Here is a 25,361-nt window from a genome sequence, read left to right on the forward strand (position 1 = left end):
TGACCGCATCTGGAGTATTCTGTCCAGTTCTGGTCGCCAGTCCTCAGGAGGGATGTGTTGGAACTGGAGAGAGTCAAGAGAAGGGCAACTAAACTGATTAGGGGGTTGGAGGACCTTAACTATGAAGAGCGGCTGCAATCGCTCGATTTATTCTCCCTGGAAAAGAGACGTCTGAGGGGGGACATGATAGCAATTTATAAATATCTTAATGGGGATCTCAGCTTAGAAAAAAAGCTGTTCATTCGAGGGAATTGCATGAGGACTCGAGGACATACAATGCGATTAGAGGAGAAGCGTTTTAACCTCAGGCAACGAGGAGGGTTCTTTATTGTTAGGGCTGCAAGGTTGTAGAATTGTCTACCACAAGAGGTGGTTTCTGCGGGTAGTATGGTGGCTTTCAAAAGACTCTTAGACTTACATCTCAAGGATCAGGACATTAAGGGCTATGTTAGATGATTACAGCCACACACACCTACACAGGTTGAACTGGATGGACTATTGTCTTTATTCAACCTCACCTACTATGTAACTATGTAACATATGCAAAGTGAACCCAAAAATTGTCATCTGCATGCTCGTTACAGGTCAGTGACTCAGAAAGTATTTAAAGTATATGTAAACCCCTATAATGAATTACACTTATATACTCCTTTTTGGTCTGTTAACAATACCATTGACAGCATTTTTTTTTTTATTTCTCTATAATAGTAGGAAAAAACACCTGTTGACCCTGACAGAAAGCTTGTGAGTTACAGTGCTGTGAAAAAGTATTTGCCCCTTCCTGATTTTTTATTTTTTTTGAACAATATTTTTCACTTTCTGCTATATAACATTCCCAATAAAAAAAAAAAAAAATCACATTTTTCATCATTTTAGGCAAATTTGTATTCTGCCACATATGTTTGGTAAAAAAAATCCCAATAAGTGTAAAATAATTGGTTTGTGCAAAAGTTATTGCGTCTACAAACTAGGGGAAATATTTATGTAATTTTTATTCATTTATTTATTTTTTAATTAGTAATGGTGGCGATCAGCGATTTTTAGTGGGACTGCGACATTGTGGAGGACAGATCGGACACCTACCTGACATTTTTGACACTTTCGGGGGGGGACCATTGACATTACTGCAGTAATCAGTGCTAAAAATATGCGCTGTTACTGTACTAATGACACTGGCAGGGAAGGGGTTAACACTAGGGGTGATAAAAGGGTTTAATGTGTCCCTAGGGGGTGCTTTCTAACTGTTTGGGGGATGGACTTATGGAATGAACACAGGGACCTGTGTTCCTAAATAGGAGGAACACAGGAGCCCTGTGTTCATTGCTAACAGAACAGCGGTCTTCCGTGTTTATAATGGCAGACTGCTGTTCTGTCTTCACGGGGAGCGATCGCAGGTGCCCGGCGGCAATCGCAGGTGCCTGGTGGCAATCGCGGCTGCAGCCACGTAACTAACATAAATACCTAATACGGCCCTTAAAACAAACATAAATACCTAATACTGCCTATATAACTAACAAATACCTAATACTGCCCATATAACTAACATAAATACCTAATACTGCCCATATAACTAACATAAATACCTAATACTGCCTATATAACTAAAATAAATACCTAATACTGTCCATATAACTAACATAAATACCTTATACTGTCCATATAACTAACATAAATACCTAATACTGCCCATATAACTAACCTAAATACCTAATACTGCCTATAACTAACATAAATACATAATACTGCCTATATAGCTAACATAAATACCTAATACGGCCTATATAATATATATATTATATAATATATATATAATATATATATTTCAGGCTTCAAACATAAAGATATAAAACTGTAATTTTTTGTGAAGAATCAACAAGTGGGACACAATCATGAAGTGGAACGAAATTTATTGGATATTTTAAACTTTGTTAATAAATAAAAAACTGAAAAATTGGGCGTGCAAAATTATTCAGCCCCTTTACTTTCAGTGCAGCAAACTCTCTCCAGAAGTTCAGTGAGGATCTCTGAATGATCCAATGTTGACCTAAATGACTAATGATGATAAATAGAATCCACCTGTGTGTAATCAAGTCTCCGTATAAATGCACCTGCACTGTGATAGTCTCAGAGGTCCGTTTAAAGCGCAGAGAGCATCATGAAGAACAAGGAACACACCAGGCAGGTCCGAGATACTGTTGTGGAGAAGTTTAAAGCCGGATTTGGATACAAAAAGATTTCCCAAGCTTTAAACATCCCAAGGAGCACTGTGCAAGCGATAATATTGAAATGGAAGGAGTATCAGACCACTGCAAATCTACGAAGACCTGGCCGTCCCTCTAAACTTTCAGCTCATACAAGGAGAAGACTGATCAGAGATGCAGCCAAGAGGCCCATGATCACTCTGGATGAACTGCAGAGATCTACAGCTGAGGTGGGAGACTCTGTCCATAGGACAACAATCAGTCGTATACTGCACAAATCTGGCCTTTATGGAAGAGTGGCAAGAAGAAAGCCATTTCTTAAAGATATCCATAAAAAGTGTAGTTTAATGTTTGCCACAAGCCACCTGGGAGACACACCAAACATGTGGAAGAAGGTGCTCTGGTCAGATGAAACCAAAATCAAACTTTTTGGCTCATCACAGCTCATCACCCTGAACACACCATCCCCACTGTCAAACATGGTGGTGGCAGCATCATGGTTTGGGCCTGCTTTTCTTCAGCAGGGACAGGGAAGATGGTTAAAATTGATGGGAAGATGAGCCAAATACAGGACCATTCTGGAAGAAAACCTGATGGAGTCTGCAAAAGACCTGAGACTGGGACGGAGATTTGTCTTCCAACAAGATAATGATCCAAAACATAAAGCAAAATCTACAATGGAATGGTTCACAAATAAACATATCCAGGTGTTAGAATGGCCAAGTCAAAGCCCAGACCTGAATCCAATCGAGAATCTGTGGAAAGAACTGAAAACTGCTGTTCACAAACGCTCTCCATCCAACCTCACTGAGCTCAAGCTGTTTTGCAAGGAGGAATGGGCAAAAATTTCAGTCTCTCGATGTGCAAAACTGATAGAGACATACCCCAAGCGACTTACAGCTGTAATCGCAGCAAAAGGTGGCGCTACAAAGTATTAACTTAAGGGGGCTGAATAATTTTGCACGCCCAATTTTTCAGTTTTTTATCTGTTAAAAAAGTTTGAAATATCCAATAAATTTCGTTCCACTTCATGATTGTGTCCCACTTGTTGTTGATTCTTCACGTATATATACACATACACATATATAGGTGTGAAAGTAGCAGAACCCTTTTCCTGCGCTAATAAAATAATGAGCAGGCATAGGACTTCGCTCCTATCACACCTATATGTGTGTATGTGTATAAATACATATAAGTGTGTGTGTATATATACCCCTATACAGAAGTTCAGATGTTATGCCTGCCTCCAAAGACGCCCAAAAAAATGCCCAAAAAACACACCTGCAACAACACACCTGGGCGTTTTTTTTGTAGCAGGCGTTTTTTTTGGGCATTTTTTTGGGCGTCTTTGGAGGCAGGCATAACATCAGAACTTCTGTGTAGGGGTATATATAAACACACACATATATGTATTTATACACATACACATATATAGGGGTGAAAGTAGCAGAACCCTATTCCTGCGCTAATAAAATAATGAGCAGGCATAGGACTTCGCTCCTATCACACCTATATGTGTGTATGTGTATAAATACATATAAGTGTGTGTATATATACCCCTATACAGCAGTTCAGATGTTATGCCTGCCTCCAAAGACGCCCAAAAAATGCCCAAAAAAAACCGCCTGCAACAACACACCTGGGCGTTTTTGTAGCGGGCTTTTTTTGGGCGTCTTTGGAGGCAGGCATAACATCTGAACTTCTGTATAGGGGTATATATACACACACACATATGTATTTATACACATACACACATATAGGTGTGATAGGAGCGAAGCCCTATGCCTGCTCATTATTTTATTAGCGCAGGAATAGGGTTCTGCTACTTTCACACCTATATATGTGTATGTGTATATATACATACATGTGTGTGTGTATATATACCCCTACACAGAAGTTCAGATGTCATGCCTGCCTCCAAACACTTCCACAAAAAAGCCCTATAAACGCCTGCTACAAAAACGGCCAGGTGTGAAAGTAGCGAAGCCACTATCCTGCTCTATTGCAATTCTAATAGAAACAATCTTTTTTCTATGGCTTTCTATGGCGGTCACCCTGAAATGGAAGGGTTTGGTCACCCTGCCATAGCAGTCAGAGTCAGTTAACCCTACACTACACTACAGTCACCCTGACACTTAACACTTTCCCTACAGAAACTAGATTATTAAATCTAAGTATAGTGAAAAATAGTACCCTAACTACACTAGATATCCCTTTCCTCACACTAATAATTGCTAAATGACACTTTGAAGCAGGAGTAACAGAACTGCTTCCACTCTCTTCCACATCCCTGTATTACAATGCTAGAGATTTGGCGGGCTATCTTATATACTGGGGGGCGTATTCACTACTGATTGGCCTCTGGACCCCCTAGTGACTCCAATCACATTCCTAGCATCCTCCTGCCCCCTCAATTGGCTTTTACTGATGGTTCTGGTCCAATCACGGGCTTTTAAAGCCCAGTTCCTGTCCCATTGCATTTTGGTCGGTTCTGGTTGCCGAATTCCGAACTTTTTCAGCAAAAAGTTCGAAAATCGGCTGAATTTCGAACAGTCAATGTTCGGGTCGAACCGATGGTCGACCCAAACCGTTCGATCATCCCTACTGATGATTGCACACAGCAATTAGGGAAACTGCTGCAAGCTGCTCACAGAGAAAACCCAATATCAACAGTACTGACCGCTGATTGAATTACTCCACTGTAATGACACCACTGCCACCCACAGCGTGCATGCGTTGAGTCCCTGGGCAAGAGTAACCCAGGGACGCCAGGCTGGAAGAGAGAGCGGCGGCTCAGAACACAAATGCCCTACAGCCGCCATAGACTGGAAGACACAAGAGCCAGGGAAGAAAAACAGACAAACACACACAACTGCTACCATAACAATATGCAAAATAAAAGTATACATCACTGCACACAGCATCCCCCATGACCATGCCTGGATCCAGTAGATGCTTTTGCATGGGCCCAGGGTGTTTATGGCCACCTGCTAATAGCAAGGCTCTAAGGCTGTACTGTGGCTTTGCCTGCCAAAGGCCAAGCTTAAGCTCTTCATAGCACCACATCCATCGCCCTTCTCCACCCCACTAAAAGCTGGGGATTGCTGGAGACTCCACATGGAAACGAATCAATCGCCCTTCTCCACCCCACTAATAGCTGGTGACTGCTGGGGACATCACGTGGCACCGAATCCATCGCCCTTCTCCATCCCACTAATAGCTGGGAACTGCTGGAGACTCCACACATCTTCCGGGGCACAGCTTGCCGAACAACCAGGCCTCGATCGTGGACACTTCATCCAAGGTAATACTTCAACCATTCTGGTCCTTAGGGTGAGAACAAAAAAAGAAACGTGAAATTTGAAAACTATTGTTGGTATATGGCGCTATCTGCTTAGGGGAATAGGGGTATAATTGCCAAATAGTATAAAGTACAAAGAGTGAGGGTTAAACATATATATCCAACATATTCCAAATAATTCAGAGTCATATAATCTCTCAATAAAGTAAAAGTTTCAAGATTATAATAAATGAACGTATTTAATAAAGTGCACCGTGCCAAGTGTGGTGCTAATTGGGCATGTGCCGATGCCCTTACCAAGTGCTCAGTGCTAGTGCAACCAAATTGGCTGATAGCAACAAATGAATGGTGCCCAATAAAGTGATATAGAGCTTTATTTGACTGAAAAAAGTGCTTATAGTGGTACGAGTGTCTTTAGTGATAACCCTCCTCGAGGGGAGTGGGTACCAGTGCTGAGAGTACTATCAGATGATGTCCTCATAAGGTGTTTGAAATAGAGGTACTCTCGTAATAAAAGGGGAATAAAAATTAAAATATAAAAATAAATATAAAATGATGGAGAGTTCACTCCCACTATTGTTTAGCAAGCAGGGCAATCTGATTAGTCCGATGTTTGTTTATTTTTAACCAGCAACGGTGCGGGTGGTATTCGTGCCTATACCCATGGCCCCCCACTAGGTATTACACTCACCCCTCCTTATACCCTTGCAACAGGGATGCTGGTTCTAGTGTTATGTGGTTCCAATGGGTCCTGGGCATCCTGGATGTCCGAAGCTGGGTGGGCTATGTTGCGCCTCTAAGGTGTCCGTTGGATCTAGTAGGCTCAAACGACAGACAAAAGGTGCCCTATGGTGTAGTACATACTGGTAAGGAAAAACGAGTGCAGATAAACTCACAGTTTAGGATGATCACTGCCAGTGGGAGATGCCGGAACACTTCCGCGTTCCACTGACTCGGCTCCCTTAACCGAAATTGACATTGACGCTCGGAAAACTCCACCCTACGCGTTTCATCATACAGACGGCCGCTCCAGATGACGTCTGTATGACGAAACGCGTAGGGCGAAGTTTCTGAGCGTCAACGTCCCTTCCAGTTAAGGGAGCCGAGTCCGTGGAACGCGGAAGTGTTCCGGCATCTCCCGCTGACAGTGATCATCCTAAGCTGTAAGTTTATCTGCACTTGTTTTTCCTTACCAGTATGTATCTTAAAACTTTTACTTTATTGAGAGATTATATGACTCTGAATTATTTGGAATATGTTGGATATATATGTTTAACCCTCACTCTTTGCACTTTATACTATTTGGCAATTTTACCCCTATTCCCCTAAGCAGATAGCGCCATATACCAACATTAGTTTTCAAATTTCATTTCTTGTACCCCTGGATTTCCAAAGGTAGGTAGATGGCAGCTCACACCTGAAGGTTACATTTACACACACCATAGCGCTGGTCATACCGGACTCTATTTTAAAAAAAGGAACGTGGCCTCTGGCTCAGTGCAAAGATTTATGGGAGTGGGGTCCTATAGGGGAGGAGTGGAGGCATGGAGGCAAGGTTATCCCATACTTATGCTGCCGAGGAGTCTGTCAGGAAAGTGTGTTACTGCAGGATCATCAGCTGACATTTAAAGAATGAAGCCACCAAAGCTAAGGACTGATAAGCTGCAATATATTCAATTTTTGTACTTGGGTTCAGATATGCTATATTGCATACACTATGACAGTGTATGCAGATACACTGTCGATGCAGGGCAAAGTGACGGCATCTCTGCAAAGGGCATCCCCTGCCCCCATGTACTTACTTTATCTGCATTCCTTTACAGTACCTTGTGGTGATGTAATTCCCTGGTAATGTGACAATTACTAATAAATGGCACTGTCACAAGGAAGCAGACCACATGTACCCCGTACCTGGAAGTGCTGAGTAATATTTACAACTACAGAGGAAATAAAAGCATTGAGGGAGAGCAGGTAAAGTGTGTATAAGGGGTTGTGGGATGCCTTTTGCAGAGACACTGCAAAACTTTGCCCTGCAAAGGTTACAGTGTCTCTTTAGGTTACTGAATCAGTATGAACGCAAGGGAATCAACATTGTCAGTAAAACAGATCAGCAAACACAACTTTCATATATCTATAGCAGTCTTTTTCAACCAGGGTGCCTTCAGGTTCCATCAGGGATGCCTTGGCAAATTTCCCAAAAATTGTATATAAGCCAGCAGGTGAACCAAGCCTGCCTTTTAGTTACACAAAGCCACAGGTTTTCATTGTGCACCATTACAACCTTTCAGTTGCCGGCATCCTAACAACCAATTCTGTCATTGGTTGATAAGGAGGACATCAGGCGCCTGCACAGCACCCTCTCCGTCAGTACAGGGGTCAGTGAGGGAGAAAAACTTAGGGAAAAGAGAAACATTGGACTACTAGTCTGTACCAATGTGCAAAGGTGTATTTGCTTAAGAAGAATAAATCATGTGTAATGTTGGGTGTCCTATGTATGTGGATGTTGCTTCGTTATGTAAAACTATTTGTTTAATTTTTTACACTTTAGAGGGGTGCCTGAAGATTGTGCAAAATTTTAAGGGGTGCCTTGCAAAAAAAAAAAAAGTTGGGAAACACTGATCTACAGTACAGGTTTACTTAAAATTGATCTGTTACACCTGTTTGTGAAAGTTTTCACATGAAAAAATCCGGCATTACATTTCTTTTAATAAGCTTAAAATAGATAATCTGATGCATAACTGAATCACCTTGTGAGGAAATCCACTCATTAAAACACTGTTTCTTGCCAGCTCACACATATCACATGAGCTCAGTTTCCATACTTGGGTTGCGATGCTGTATTCTTCCATCAAAGGCTCCTGTAACATAGATATAAATATAAGAAGGCATTCAGTTACACACAAGATTTTTAATGTCTGTGATCATAAAACGTAACCCCTTGCTGACAACTGAAAAAAATTTACTACCAATGAAATAAAATCTCATGGGATGTACTTCATGAAAACCACACAGACATGAGTAGTGTATTATTTTATAAAATATATAAATGTTGTGCACAACAGTACCTTTGTAAAATGAAATTGAAGAGGGTCATCTGTGGACAGTGATACCATAAGGCCACGTGATAAGAAATCAGGGAGAGGATTCCTGTGATAGCTCAGAAACAGACTGTTATTGCTTAAAGGTGACATAGCGATGCCAATCTGTGCCAGGTAGTACAAATACTGCAAAACTGGAGCCTGCAACAACAGAAATAGAAGAAAACTAGCTTAAAGTGGAGTTCCACCCTAATTTAATACTTACCTCCATCTTCTCGCTCCGGGTCACCTGAAAAAGAAATGGATAATCGCATATTTTTTTTTTTTTTACTTACCTCGTAGCGAAGAAAAAATACTTACCTTACTTCCTTCTTCCTCCTTCCTCGGCCCGTCGTCACTTCCTGGCTCTGTAATGATTCCTGGGAGCTGAACGTCCTAGCTCCCAGGAATCATTGCGCCTGCACCGGCCCCGACGTCAGTTCCGGGTCGCGCGCGTCATCCCCTTCTAAACAGCTTCTGGGCATGCCCAGAAGCTGTAGAGGGATGACGCGCGCGACCCGGAAGTGACGTCGGGGCCGGCGCAGAGCATTGTGGGACCGAAGAAGGCGGAAGAAGACGCCGAAGGGGATCTCGCTGGCTTCAAGCTGCCCACATCTGAGATGGCAGCGCTGGACAAGATGTTTTCAAGGTAAGTATTTGTCCTAACAGGTAAGTGCAACCCGGGACAGATCAGAGGCTAGCCATTGTGGAATGTACTAGCCCTGACTGTCCCGGGGGTATTTAAAAAAAAAAAAAAAATCCAGGGTGGAACTCCGCTTTAAGCAATGGTGGAAAAATGAATAGGAGACATCTTTAGAAAAACTCTAACTTTAAAGCCTATTTCTATGCAATTATTATGGCCATCATTCTTTTTTTTTTTTTTTTTTATGTGCAACTAGTCCTCAGTTCTCTCTGTGGAGGGTATTTCTAAACAGGTGAAATTTTGATTTTAACTATAATATATTGAATTGTCCATTTGATTGCTTCCCAATTGATCAAGGTATGTAAAAGTGTATCTTTGACCATGAAAAAAAAAATAGGAAATGTTTAAATATCCTAATTTAGTTTTATTTTTTAAAGTTAATTGTTTGACAAAAAGTGCATATTTCTTTCCACTAATCCTCTCTAAACTGAACTGCTAAAGTGTCCTTTGGATTTCTTAGCAGCTTAAAGCTGTAAGGACCGGCCAAATTTAGATACATTTATACTAATTTCCGTTCCAGAGAAGTCAGTCTAATAGTTGCCTTCTCTCGAACCAGGTTGTTGGAACATTTTCCTGAGAATCCACTCAGTTTTTTTCGATCAGCCAAAAAAAAAAAAAACTGATTCATGTAAGGCCAGCCTAACTTGAGTTTCTTTCAAAACTGCCTGTTACTCTTTATGAAAAGTTTTACAAGCAACCAGCTTTCAAAGTGTTTGTAAGATGTTAGCAAAGGGGCCCTTACTAGCTCTGTTTAGGATGTAAATCAGTTGTGCAACTGTAAATAAAAAGAATCTGTCTTTAAAGTGATTGTAAAGTCTTGTTTTTTTTTTTTAAATAACACCAGGGGCACATCCTACCCGAGGCTCTTGAGGAATAGACCATCTAATAGGCGGTTTGCACGAGGTAAGACCCACATTGACTAGCCCATTCTGACGATTGCCACCTAGTGGCCAGACAAGGTATCTTTTTGCTCCTTGTCTGCCTCTTACTTAAGTAGCAACACACAGTGATTCATTTGTATTCCCATTTACCAGCAGTGTCATTATCTGCTGTTACAACATTTAGGTGTGACTCCAGCTTTGCTCTTATTCCTCATGTACCCAACGGATTAGAAGGCACACCTAGAAAAAAACTCTTCATATCTATTGACCGTTTGGCATTTAACCTGTGTATCCAGGGTTGTGGAGGAACAGCACTCCATTCTCGGACAGGTATGCGGACTGATTACATGTGTATAGAGATATATGTATACGAAATCTTTCATTTCATATATATTACCCTCCACCACCGTGTAACACATACCCTGTTTAGGGCTATATTATACACTGTTCATGTGGACAGTATACTATATTTTCTTTATAGAACTGGACATTGCGTACTATGAGGTGTTAAATACATTTTGACGCACCCCAGACAACCGTCTGTCTGAGCTGATCGTATCCCATCAGGTACAGCCTTCCCTATCAATGAGCATACTTCGGGTAAGAAATTGGAGACCTGCATTTTGTTCCTCCTGTACCCCAATAGATATTTATCTTCATTGTATCAATTATAGAGCTCGTCTGAGTGTCAGTAGATACACATTGACTATAAATTCTCTATACTTTTAGATCAAAAGAATGTGAGAAAAGTTCTCTCCTTAAGTGTCCTCCCACCTCTATCTACTTATAGTTCTGGCGTCTGGCTACTCTGCACTGCAATGCAAACTGTCTAAACTAGTTCCGTACTGGGACCTGTTGTTACCTGTGTTTATACATCACGTATTGGTAAGAAACCTCTTAATATACTTGCTGATATACATTGTTATAGACATATTTGCCTTTTCAGACACATTCAACCTATTGTAGGATATATAAATCAATGATGTATTGTATGAAACTCATGCACTGTCCCCTTGTTCCTTTTAGATCGTATGTTGATACTCTATTTCATTATACTCTCCTGAAGAAGTGTTTTCAGGTCTTTATAGTATATATATACACCCTAGCGGTGATTGAGGGTTACCCTACTCTATGACTGTGATGTTATATGTATGATCTATTTTTAATAATGTTTTTGATTGTATTTTCATTTACTTTGCTATAATGTTTCAAACTTTTTTAAACATTTCCTAATAAAATATTTTTTACGACATGAGTGTCATATTGCTGTGCCGGGAAAGTCCATGCTTCTAGCAATAGCAAACTTTTTCCAAATCTAAAAAGTGACCTAGAAACAGAACAGCTCTCTCCAGGCCTGACAGAGCTAATGGACCAAATGGTCCAAGCCCTACTATTTATATGTGATGCATCCCTAGATGCGGCCCCTCTTGTAGCCAGAGTATCCGCGGTGGGGGTGGCTATTAGACACATGGTGTGGCTAAAAAGCTAGTCTGCGAATCAGGCTTCAAAAAAGGCTCTATCAGAGCTCCCCTTACGGGATCTCTTCTTCCTCAGTCCTCCAAGGGCAAGTCACCACGTAATAGACGGGGGCCTTATTTTACAGCCCACAGGCGGCCATTGCATGCCCCGGCACGCAAAAGAAAGGCTCTAAGCCATTTAGGGTTTCTGGGGGTTCCAAGAAGACATGGTCGGGTAAGCCAAGAGCAGGCCTATCCAGATCTGCAGACAAATCCCCATCTGCATGAAGGGACGCCCTCAGCCTAAACTGGGGTGGGGGGAGGTCTTCGCTTCTTACCGGAACCATGGACCTCTATGATTCAGGACAAATGGGTCCACAAACGGATCCGATCGGGTTACAAATTTGAATTCAGGTCTCGTCTGTCGGACAGATTCTTCCCGTCCAACCTACGCCTATCCCCAGATCGGTTGAGGGATCTAGGAGAGGCGGTACAAGATCTGCTGTCGCAAGGGGTGATTGTGCCGGTTCCCTCTCAGGAACGCTTTTAGGGGTTCTATTCAAATCTGTTCACTGTTCCCAGGAAAGAAGGCAAAGTGTGTCCAACCCTGGACCTCAAGGCTCTGAATTGTTTTGTGCGGGTACAGACGTTTTCGAATGGAGTCCATTCGCACGGTAGTGGCGTCCCTACACCAAGGAGACTTTTTGGCCTCCATCGATATCAAGGACGCATATCTACACATCCCTATTTACACTGGAAACCAGTGTTTTCTTTTCTCTTTGCTGTAAGAGAAGAGCATTATCAATTTGTGGCGTTGCCCTTTGTTCTCGTTTCCGCTCCCAGGGTCTTCACCAGTGTTGGCTCTGGTGTTGGCATTACTGTGACAATGGCGGGTTGCGGTACTTGGGGACCTGGACGATCTTCTCTTAAGAGCAGACTCACATTCGGTCCTGTTGGGCGACTTGACGATCACTGTACGGACTCTGCAAGAGTTTGGTTGTAACATCAATTTAAAAGAAATCTGCTCTGGTACCATCTTCACAACTGGATTATCTGGGCCTGACTCTGGACTCAGCTTCAGCGAGGGTGTTTCTTCCCCTGGAAAAGCTGCAAAAGTTGCAGAGGGTGATTTGTTTGCTGTTATCCAGCAACTTGTCCTCTCTGCAGACTTGCATGCGAGCCTTAGGTCTGATGACGTCGACTTTTGAGGCAGTTCCATTTGCTCAGTTCCACACGAGACCCTTACAAAGGGAAACTCTTGTCAAGTGGAACAAAGATCCAAAATCTTTGGACACTATGATTTGGTTGAGTCACAGCACAAGGAGTGCTCTTCTGTGCTGGCTTCACTTGTTTGCCCTACGTCAGGACAAGTCCTTCCTCCCATTGTATTGGACCATGGTAGCCACGGATGGCAGCCTCTATGGCTGGGGAGTAGTGCTTGGGAAGCTGTGTGTCCAGGGGTCCTGGACTGTGGAGGAGTCCAGACTACCAATCAATATTCTGGAACTCAGAGCGATAAAGCTTTGCCTGAGTCATTTTTTTAGCAAAGACTCTGGAGAATAAAATGTTGGTCATTGCAATATTTTTTGTCACGCGGTATTTGCTCAGCGGTCTTTAAAACGCCATTTTTTTGGAAAAATTTAGAAAAATTACATTTCACTGCATTTAAAAAATACTAAACAGTTAGCCCATTTTTTTTATATATTGTGAAACATGATGTCACGCCGAGTAAATAGATACCCAACATGTTACGGTTTAAAATTGCGCCCCCCGTGGGATGGCGACAAACTACAGTCAATAGAGATCTCAATAGGCGACACTTTAAATTTTTTTAACGGTTACCAGTTTAGAGTTAGAGTGTAGATTTTTTTTTTTAATTATTGTGGTTTGAACAGCGATTTCATTCGCGGCTCGACTTCTGTATACGTTTTTTTTTGTGCGCGAGCTAACGGTGACGGGGGCAGCTAAAATTATTTTTTTTTTTCCTATTTATTTTTTCATTTTTTTTAACTTTATTACAGGTTTTTAAAAAAAAAAAAAAATCTGATCACTTTTATTGCTGTAACAAGCAATGTAAACATCCCTTGTGACACCAATGTGCAGTGACAGGTACTCTTTATGGAGGGATCGAGGGTCTAAAAGACCCTCGACCCCTCCACTACACTTCCATGTATGCAAAATGCCAAAAATGGCGTTTTTGCATACAGCCGTTTTTTAAATTTACCGCCTTTTGCAGCACAGTAAGCCGGAAGTGACGTCATGGACGCCGCCTCCGTGTTACGTCATCGGAGAACCGATCTAAGCCGTTTCCGGCTTTGATCAGGACTCCATCCAGGCGGCCGACGTGCCGGCTGGGTACTCGGGGCTCCCGTGGGACAGGAGCCCCGAACAAAGTCATGGAAGGCGGCGGGAGGGGGGGACGTCCCCTCCCGCTCACCCGGGTATTGATCGAGCGGCTCCCGAGCCGCATCGGTCATTACCGACGGAAAGCCGACCATTGGCTCTAAACCACGGTACCGGGATGGTGTCTCTAGCTAGAGGCATCATCCCGGTGTACTACCGCAAAGTTTGCAGACGTAGGGCTACGTCACTTTGCAGTAAGTGGTTAAGAGATAATAGACTCAATACATTGGAGCAAATTTATAATTTGTATTCCATTGGAAACATTTTTAAATCTTGGCTGAAATTGTGTGAATCTTGTCTATAAACATTTACAAATATACCCGATTAGGGTATAATTATTGGTATTTACTAAACCAACCATTTTTCTTGGCAATCAAAGCCAACAATAGTTTAAATAACAGTCCCATCATCAGGGCAAATAACATTTGTTATAGCTAAGAGGTATATTTATATAGAACAACAAATGTGACATTCACCAAACATTAGCTGGTGGTGAATCATTTACTTTATATGAAATCACATTCCATAGAAAGAATAATCTGCATGTTTGGTCAATGTCACATTCACTGCATTATAAATATGCCCATTATTGAACTGACCTGAATATCACCCTTCCCCATAAATTTAGCACCAATAAAAGAACAGCAAAAGTAGAGGAGGGATTGAATATCATTTGGCACACTTCAGCTAATACCAGTATATCCATTTTTTAATAGAAATTCATTCATTTTATTTTTATTCTGCTGTCACTGTTCATTGTGGAATGTTGATTCGTCATCAATTCCTGCATCTATTATTGAGAATTTAGACATGAACTAAAGGTCAAGGAATATATGGACTTCTGCAGGCTGGTAACTACTGTTCGTCCACAAGCATTTAGGATATGTGATGTATGTTTTTATTATTTTATGTTTTTTATTATTTGCTTGATTTAACAATAACATACCAGATCTCATACTTGATATCTAGTATGTTATTGCTGTTATCAAGAATAAACTTTCTACCTCCATAAACTTTATACAGCCTTGGACCACTAGAGCAAATCACAGATATCATAAGTTATTTGAAGTATGTCTAAATGTGAATGGCAAGTAGTTGCTGGCACAACTGGTGCTTTAGAATGGCCCTTTTACTCCCCATCAAGGCAGAACATTCAAACAGACATTTCCATGACAGAGACCAATAAAATGTACAGCAATTGTGCAACTCTTTCATTTTTCCAGGTAAAAGCTATGCTGGGAGCGTTACCTTGCGGAGAAGAAGTCCATGTGAGATGTTCTGTGACAGCATAAATCCAGATACAAGGTGGTGAATAGGTCCTGCTTCCCCACAATGTGGTCTCAGTACAAAAGTATGAAACCCACGTTGCCTGTTGCCACAAAGGGAAAAAGAAAAACAAAGTTATATACATTTTCAGTGAAGCAACAAAAAAATCAGAGAGTAGTGGTTAATGATTCTTACTCTGAATGGTCTAAAGTTATCAGTGGTGTACCCCAAGGTTCAGTGTTGGGACCCTTACTTTTTAATATATTTATAAATTATATAGGGTCTGGGATTAAAAGTAGCATTTCAGTCTTTGCAGATGACACCAAGCTTTGCAGTGGAATAACTTCTTTACATGATGTCTCCAACTTACAAGCTGACCTCAATGCACTGTTTCATTGGGCAACTATGTGGCAAATGAGGTTTAATGTTGATAAATGTAAAGTTATGCACTTGGGGGCTAAGAATATGCATGCATCATACATACTAGGTGGAGTAGAACTGGGGGAATCCATAGCTGAGAAGGATCTGGGTGTTCTGGTAGATCATAAGCTTAATAATAGCATGCAATGCCAAGCTGCTGTTTCCAAAGCAAGCAAAGTCCTTTCTTGTATTAACAGAGGCATGGACTCCAGAGAGAGAGAGATATAATTTTGCCCCTGTACAAATCATTAGTAAGACCCCATCTGGAATATGCAATTCAGTTTTGGGCACCAGTTCTTAAAAAGGATATCGGGGAACTGGAGAAAGTGCAGAGAAGGGCAACCAAACTGATAAGAGGCATGGAGGACCTCAGCTATGAGAAAAGATTAGAGGAACTGAATTTATTCTCTCTTGAGAAGAGGAGATTAAGGGGGGATATGATCAACATGTTATAAATACATAAAGGGACCATATAGTGAACTTGAGTTGTTCACTTTAAGGTCAACACAGAGGACAAGGGGGCGCTCTTTACGTCTAGAGGAAAACAGATTTTGTCTCCAAATACGTAAAGGTTTCTTCACCGTAAGAGCTGTGAAAATGTGGCATAGAATCCCTCCAGAGGTGGTTCTGGCTAGCTCACTAGATTGCTTTAACAAAGGTCTGGATTCTTTCCTAGGTGTACATAATATAAATGTGTATTACATTTTTTTTTAGGTAAAGTTGATCCAGGGAATATCCGATTGCCTCTTGGGGGATCAGGAAGGAATTTTTTCCCCTGCTGTAGCAAATTGGATCATGCTTTGCTGGGGTTTATTTTCGCCTTCCTCTGGATCAACAATGGGTATAGGATTGTGTATATGGGATTGTATGGTTGGGTTTTCAATACTGTTTTTTGTTTTTTTTTGGTTGAACCGGATTGACTTGTGTCTTTTTTCAACCTGACTAACTATGTAACTATGTATATACATTTACTGTATAACATCACAGTTAATATTCTCTCAACCAGGCCTCACAAAATCTCTATAACCAAGATTTAAATCTCAACATAAATCACTGGAATCCTTGAGAGCTAAAAAATTGACAATCATTCTTTGGTACATAAACTAAGCCAATGACAGCATAATTAAATGTTTTTGCACTGAAAAACAGAGCCATCTTAACAAATGTGAGCAGTGTGGGATTTTAAACAGACCTTGTCACCAACTTCACCTTTAGTAACATGGTATATGTTTCGGCCGGGTGGAACATGTAACCTGTTACTAAAGCAGCAGCCCCCACATCTCCTCTGATCTCTCATAGTGTCAGGAAGCAGGTGTGACAGCGGGTGGAGGATACTCACTCTGCACCTACTGTCACAATTTAGGGCTCTTTCACACGGGCGTTCCGTATGTCCGTATATCATCCTATTTTTTTTGCGGATGATATACGGACATAATGTATGTCAATGGCATTGCGGATGTCAGCGGATGACCGTCCTTTCATTTCTGTTCCGTTTTTTGGAACGGAACAGAACCCTATTTTTTCTTCCATTTAAAAAACGGAAAGGACGGTAAATCGGATGTCAGCGGTTTCATCCGCTGACATCTGCAATTGCATTGACATCCATTATGTCCGTATATCATCCGCAAACGGATGTAATGATATGCGGACATACGGACCGGATGACAAAAGTGTCATCCGTGTCCGTAATAAAAAAAAAAATGCCGGAGCGGATCGCAATACGGTCCGCTCCGTGTGAAAAAGCCCTTAAGAACATCGTGGCCTGCACAGCTGCATAATTTGTCCATACGAGAAGTACAGGCAGACAGCAGTTTGCCAGAGCCTGACATTGCAACAGTGATATGCTAAAAAAAGGACTGAGCACCAAGAACTGAAAACTCAATCACCCAGCGCTTAGTACTAGTAGAAAAAAACGTGCTGATGCACAAAAAGCAGCCACCTAAATAGATACACAAAATGAAAAAAAAGGTGCATATGAATACGCACAAGCGGCGCTTAATAAGGTTATCTGCATGGAATGCGATATGTAATCGTAAACACAATATATGCTAAAACCCAATGTATACAAAATACACAATAAATCTTAAAATAGAGTCCGTGCAGGTAGAAAGTCCATCACCACTTTTCCTCAGTGCGGGTATAAAGCTCCACCTTGACATTAATCAATGTGTACCTCCACCTCACCACTCGTGGGATATATGAATATATACGCTTACCAGAAGGCTCAAGCATACAAGCCCATAGAATAAAAAACAGTGATATGCTAATCACAGATGCAATGCTTTGCAAGCTCCTAAGAGAAAAAATAATACATGTACATTTTTTTACCAGCAAAAAAAAATATGCATTTATTAATTTCTTTTACAAAAGTGAACTTAATCTTTAACTTTCCATAACCATTTTTATTGACTTGCAATGTGCCTCTGAACTTACGAGGAAACTGACACTCCAGAAAGTGTAAATTCCCAAGAACAGATTCCTCTCCAATTGCACGTCAGCCCTCTTTTCTTCTGGGAGTGTCTAATTACTGTCTGTGCTGGTCCAGCTCCTTCAACTGTTCCTTCACCTCCTTACATAATCCTTTATGAAGCAGATGAGGAAGGAGTATTATAATGTCTCACTTGAGTGACAGCTCTGAGTCTGTTGGAGCTGTAAACATGACATCCAACCTGCTGCAGTCTCAGGACTTTCAGATGTCTACACAACATAGGCTTATCAGTTAAATAACATCCAAATAATAAAATGCAGAGAATGCACATTAAATCCTATGAAAAGTTTGGTTTTGAAATGAATAGTCTGGTGCCAGGGTCTCTTTCAGGAATACGTGCAAATTTACTACACCTGAAGTGCTTATGGAGTCTTCTCCATAATCATAACTTTATAAGCAGCATATTTTAACATCAAAACCCCTATTTATAAAGGTCTTGAGTGTCCCTGTTGACACAAAGCAATCCACTTAGCAAAACAGCCTGAATGGTAATGCAAGCAAAGATACTTCTTGATACACCGAAAAGCTAAACTGCATATAAACAGGAATGAAACAGCTATTTGTGTCAACGTCAGTCTGGTTTAGTGCCCCATTCACACTGGCACTGTCAAACCTGAGTATATATGTGTTTAGAAGACACTTCTAAAGGCATATAAATGCATGTAATTATTTTTCAATCATGTCATTCTTTTTGAGCATTTTGCTGCATTTAGAGAAATCAGAATTCTGTGCATCCAGGATTCGACTAAGCACTCTAAGCATGACTAAACGCATATAAACATGACCAAACACGGTTAAAGTAAAACATATAAGTAAATACAGAAATAGTGATCTAGGAGGCATAAAAGATTGTACTGTTTAAACTGCCTGAAGAACTTCTCCTGCATTCAGGATAGCTAAATGCAGCAGTGCCAGTGTAAATTAAGCATATGGAAATGCCTAAATTCACAAAGGAGCTCAACTGTCCTAATGCTGAGCTGTGTGCAGGTAGCCAAATGTTAGTGAATTACCACACATCATCTGTATGGACTCACCCACTCAGCTGAGTTTGGCAGGTACCATTGTCTGACTGGATTCTCGTTGGGTGCCCTCACAATTGAGGGGTTCAGCGTTGTGAGGACAACCAAATCACGCTTAACTGTTGAAAAGTGATGGGAAGATGAGTTCCTCAGATGACCAAGTCCTCTGTACTGACAGGGCATCTAGGACTCCACCCTAGCCCAGGCAAAAAGCTGAGAGACAAACGTTTGTCCCAGGGCAAGAAGATCATGGACAACGTCATGTCTAACAGGTGTAAGTACTCTAATCTGTGAGACAGTTCCAGAGAGGACTTCTGCAAGATGAGGATCCAACCGAAGCTCTGCAAAGCCTGCAATGTCCACTGGATACTCACTGATAGGAATGGGGGGGGGGGTGGATCTTTCCGCGGGAGATCATCCAGCTACGGTACCCCACAACATGAATCCCTTAAGCATGGATCAGGGCTAACACCAGTGCAAGTACCTTGGTAAAAGCCCTGGGGGCTATGGACAGGCAGAAATTCTTAACACGCAGGAAAAAGTTTAATCTTTAGACCCAGAATGGACCAGACTCCTTGAGACAGATGACAGGAGGAGACAAAGTTCAAAATTCCAGTTTGTGGCCCCTGGAAATGCCACTCTGATCCCAAACATATGAGATTTCCTGGGACCAAAAGGCTGACAGACATCTCCCCACTCTGACAAGTGTGAGCACCCCAAAGAATGTCCCTGTCTGATTTGGAACTGAAGGACTGAGAGGGAGAAAAGAAACCTCAGAGTATAAGTCCTACTATTGAAGGCCAAGTCTTTTTTTGCTTGGGGAAGGAAAGTACTTTAACGCCCTGTAATCTTCTAGCTATACTTGATACACAGTATATGCTCTAGGCATTTTTTACAAGTCACTCTGCAGGCCACAATTTAAGCCAAAGGATCAAATGCATGTGAATAGAGAAAAGACTCATCCTGGGGACCTAGTAAAGCTTATTTGCAAAGATGCTCATTCAGTATCAAAAGGCCAAGATTAGAGGTCTGGGTACAGACTGATATATAGTGCCTTTGCGAAAGTATTCGGCCCCCTTGAACTTTTCGACCTTTTGCCACATTTCAGGCTTCAAACATAAAGATATAAAACTGTAATTTTTTGTGAAGAATCAACAACAAGTGGGACACAATCATGAAGTGGAACGAAATTTATTGGATATTTCAAACTTTTTTAACAAATAAAAAACTGGAAAATTGGGCGTGCAAAATTATTCAGCCCCCTTAAGTTAATACTTTGTAGCGCCACCTTTTGCTGCGATTACAGCTGTAAGTCGCTTGGGGTATGTCTCTATCAGTTTTGCACATCGAGAGACTTAAATTTTTGCCCATTCCTCCTTGCAAAACAGCTCGAGCTCAGTGAGGTTGGATGGAGAGCATTTGTGAACAGCAGTTTTCAGTTCTTTCCACAGATTCTCGATTGGATTCAGGTCTGGACTTTGACTTGGCCATTCTAACACCTGGATATGTTTATTTGTGAACCATTCCATTGTAGATTTTGCTTTATGTTTTGGATCATTGTCTTGTTGGAAGACAAATCTCCGTCCCAGCATCAGGTCTTTTGCAGACTCCATCAGGTTTTCTTCCAGAATGGTCCTGTATTTGGCTCCATCCATCTTCCCATCAATTTTAACCATCTTCCCTGTCCCTGCTGAAGAAAAGCAGGCCCAAATCATGATGCTGCCACCACCATGTTTGACAGTGGGGATGGTGTGTTCAGGGTGATGAGCTGTGTTGCTTTTATGCCAAACATAACGTTTTGCATTGTTGCCAAAAAGTTCAATTTTGGTTTCATCTGACCAGAGCACCTTCTTCCACATGTTTGGCGTGTCTCCCAGGTGGCTTGTGGCAAACTTTAAACAACACTTTTTATGGATATCCTTAAGAAATGGCTTTCTTCTTGCCAGTCTTCAATAAAGGCCAGATTTGTGCAGTATACGACTGATTTTTGTCCTATGGACAGAGTCTCCCACCTCAGCTGTAGATCTCTGCAGTTCATCCAGAGTGATCATGGGCCTCTTGGCTGCATCTCTGATCAGTCTTCTCCTTGTATGAGCTAAAAGTTTAGAGGAACTGCCAGGTCTTCGTAGATTTGCAGTGGTATGATACTCCTTCCATTTCAATATTATCGCTTGCATAGTGCTCCTTGGGATGCTTAAAGCTTGGGAAATCTTTTTGTATCCAAATCCGGCTTTAAACTTCTCCACAACAGTATCTGGGACCTGCCTGGTGTGTTCCTTGTTCTTCATGATGCTCTCTGCGCTTCAAACTGACCTCTGAGACTATCACAGTGCAGGTGCATTTATACGGAGACTTGATTACACACAGGTGGATTCTATTTATCATCATTAGTCATTTAGGTCAACATTGGATCATTCAGAGATCATTCACTGAACTTCTGGAGAGAGTTTTCTTCACTGAAAGTAAAGGGGCTGAATAATTTTGCACGCCCAATTTTTCAGTTTTATTTGTTAACAAAGTTTAAAAATATCCAATAAATTTCGTTCCACTTCATGATTGTGTCCCACTTGTTGTTGATTCTTCACAAAAAAATTACAGTTTTATATCTTTATGTTTGAAGCCTGAAATGTGCCAAAAGGTCGAAAAGTTCAAGGGGGCCGAATACTTTCGCAAGGCACTGTATCTGATGGAACAAGGATCTTAGGCCATGTGCTTAGTCCACAAATAAATGGTCTGGCAGACTGCCATTGAAGCAAAGGCAGGTAGCATGGTGGAGTCTGCTAAGAAAAAGGGGACAGGGCATCTGCTGCTGATTGACCATGGTCTTGGACCTGTATAGCACCCTGTGGCTATCTCAATGAGATGCACTATGTGCCAAGGAGAGAGCGCCCAAACAGTATCCAGTGCCTCAGCAAAATCACAGGCCTGCCACCATCTTCATTCTGTCCTTAGCCGAGGACTCAACCAATCTGGAAGATACAGTAATAGCCACCATGGCTTTGGTGTAACTAGGAATCTTGAGAGAAGATACATCTTGATAGAAGAATTATAAGAAGAGAGATAAAAAAAACTCCATAGAAGAAGGTATGTTTGTCCCAGTAGAGGTTAGAGGTCAATCACCTAAGCACACTAGAAAACAATGGGACTGGCTGGGGTTGGGAGGGGTTCTATATGAGATGTCCCAGCAGCTTTTTTTTATTATTTGCCAGTGTCTAGTTACAAAAAGGTAGCCATGGAGCCATACAAAAACACCCATGGAAGACCCTGTGTCCCTTGACTGAACAACTAAGACATTTTTTTTTGTTTAACTCTATGCAGGGGGAAGATATCTAGATAAAGGTATATATATATGATATATACTATATTGTTAAAAGTATTGGGACGCCTGCCTTTACAGGCAATGAACTTTAATTGCATCCCAGTCTTAGACCATAGGGTCTATATTGGAATGTTTGACCATTCTTCCAGAAGTGCATTTGTGAGGTCAGGCACTGATGTTGGATGAGAAGGTCTGGCTCACAGTCTCCGCTTGAATTCATTTCCAACCCCACACCATAATCCTCCCTCCACCAAATGATTTGGACCAGTGCACAAAACAATATTCATAAAGACATTGATGAGTGAGTTTGGGGTGGAGGAGCTTGAGTCCTGACCTCAATCCGACAGAAAACTATTGGGATGAATTAGAGCAGAGACTGTGAGCCAGGCCTTCTTGTCCAACATCAGTACCTGACCTCACAACTGCACTTCTGGAAGAATGGTCAAACATTCCTTTAGACACACTCCTAAACTCTGTGGACAGCCTTCCCAGTAGAGTTGAAGCTGTTATAGCTGCAAAGGGTGGGCCAACTGAAAAATAAACCCTACTGACTAAGACTGGGATGCCATTAAAGTTCATGTGCATGTAAAGGCATGTGTCCCAATACTTTTGACAATATAGTGTATGAAGCTGAGTTATAAACACAAGTCTCTGAAAATTTTGGAGGTGCATGGTCTATAGAACCCCATGCAGGCCCTGGTAATACATGTTGCTGTCATTATTTAATGCTTTGCCTACATTACAGTCTTCCCTATTATGTTTTAGGGATCCTTATACATTTTCACCCTACACTTCTCGGCACTGCTGATGGGTCACACACACACTTCCCTTTAAGAAGGGTTGCAGCTAGCTGCAGTACAAATATACCTTCCTTTGCCTGTCAGCTCTCCTCCGACATCTATCTCCCCTGAATTCTAATATATGGGATATGGGGGTTGATTCACAAAGAGATGGCAAATAAAATGCGGTAAAATAACGCATGTGGTAAATCAGTTGTGAAAGTTCAATTCACTAAGAATTTAGAGTTAAATTACGAATGCAGTACTTTTTCGATAGTTCGGTAACTACTGCATTTTCTCATGCCTTCATTTATCGCACCTGATGGTGATTAAGGGCTGTTTAGGGTCACTTCCTTATACCATTTTAAGTTTTAAGTTGTTTGTTATTTTTCTTTTGCAAAGAAAACTATTTTTTAATTTAACATTTTTTACAGTAATCTGTATCTGAATGCTGAAATTTGACTTACTTTATCAAATTTATGTCTCCTGATGCTTGGTAATCCAAGCTGTGTCTTTTACATGTGGAATTCTGTTGCCTAAAAATATCTGTTAAAGGAGATGTACAGCCATAGCTCGTTTGGCTGTACATCTCCTACAGATCACAGCAGTGCAGCTTGTACATTTTTTTTTCATTTTCCTATCCAAGTTTAACTTGTTGTAATGGTGTATATAACCAAAATTATTACAGTGGCCATTTCAAGAGGTCACTTCTAGCTGGAGTAATTGTCATGCTTGACAGTGGCGGCTGGTGCTCAAAATTTTTGGGGGGTGCAAACAGAAAAATATAACTTTTTGAGGTCCATAGACATAGCCATTGCACGGCAAGAAAACGCGGCTAATTACTAATGGGGAATATCTTAGTTACATAGTTAGTGTGGTTGAAAAAAGACATCAGTCCATCCAGTTCAACCTATGATGTGTGTGTGTGTTTGCTTTTACCCGTACATTGTATACCCCTGTATGTTGTGGTCTCTAAGGTGCCCATCTAATAGTTTTTTGAAACTATCAATGCTCCCTGCTATTACGACTGCTTGTGGAAGAGAATTCCACATCCTTACCGCTCTTACAGTGAAGAACCCCTTACGCACTTTAAGGTTAAACCGCCTTTCCTCTAGTTTTAGTGAGTGGCCTCGTGTCTTATTGTATTCCCTTTCTCTGAATAGTTTGTTCCTTATGCTAGGGTCGCCAGTACAGTATTTGTACATTGATATCATATCCCCCCTCAATCGTCTCTTCTCCAGAGAGAATAGGTTCAGTGCTTGTAGTCTTTCCTCATAGCTGATGTCCTCCATTCCCCTAATTATTTTTGTTGCCCTTCTCTGGACTCTTTCCAGTTCCAGCACATCCTTCCTAAGGGCCGGTGCCCAGAACTGGACAGCATACTCCAGATGTGGCCGGACCAGAGTCTTGTAGAGCGGGAGAATAATCTCTTTGTTTCTGGAGTGAATCCCCTTTTTAATACATCCCAGTATTCTGTTGGCTTTGCTTGCAGCGGCTTGGCATTGCATGCCACTGCCAAGCCTGTTGTCTACCAGTACCCCCAAGTCCTTTTCCATCCTAGACTCACCCAGAGGTTCCCCCCCCTAGTGAGTAGCTTGCTTTCTGGTTTATGGCCCCCAAGTGCATTACTTTACATTTTTCAACATTAAACCTCATCTGCCATGTAGTTGCCCACCCCGTTATTTTGTTCAGGTCCGCTTGCAAGGTTTCCACATCCTGCATAGAAGATATTGGCATGCTTAGTTTAGTATCATCCACAAATACTGAGATTGTACTAGATATCCCCTCCTCTAGATCATTTATGAATAAATTAAACAGGTTTGGTCCCAGGACAGAACCCTGGGGGACCCCACTTTCCACACTCGCCCAATCCGAGTACTCCCCATTAATCATCACCCTCTGTACTCTCCCCTGGAGCCAGTTCTCTATCCAGGTACTCACCTTATGGTCCATACCTACCTTCCTTAGTTTGTACAGTAAGCGTTTGTGGGGAACGGTGTCAAAGGCCTTTGCAAAGTCCAGATACACCACATCCACAGGCTTTCCT

General features: G+C 41.6%; 1 protein-coding gene across 5 annotated transcripts in view; it reads right to left on the reverse strand.

Moving 5' to 3' along the window:
• The window catches only part of AMPD2 (adenosine monophosphate deaminase 2), a 262,492-nt gene that overhangs the window by 5,000 nt on the left and 232,131 nt on the right, over nucleotides 1-25,361 (reverse strand). For all 5 annotated transcript variants that reach the window (XM_082246180.1, XM_082246181.1, XM_082246182.1 and 2 more), the window contains exons 15-17: nucleotides 15,272-15,392; nucleotides 8,568-8,741; nucleotides 8,250-8,360 (exon numbers count right to left, since the gene is read on the reverse strand). In XM_082246180.1, the coding sequence (XP_082102306.1) occupies nucleotides 8,250-8,360; nucleotides 8,568-8,741; nucleotides 15,272-15,392 (406 nt within the window). The remainder of the gene's footprint in view (nucleotides 1-8,249; nucleotides 8,361-8,567; nucleotides 8,742-15,271; nucleotides 15,393-25,361) is intronic.

The sequence above is a fragment of the Pelophylax lessonae genome (assembly GCF_965119305.1).
Source record: "Pelophylax lessonae genome assembly, chromosome: 2".
NCBI lineage: Eukaryota > Metazoa > Chordata > Amphibia > Anura > Ranidae > Pelophylax > Pelophylax lessonae.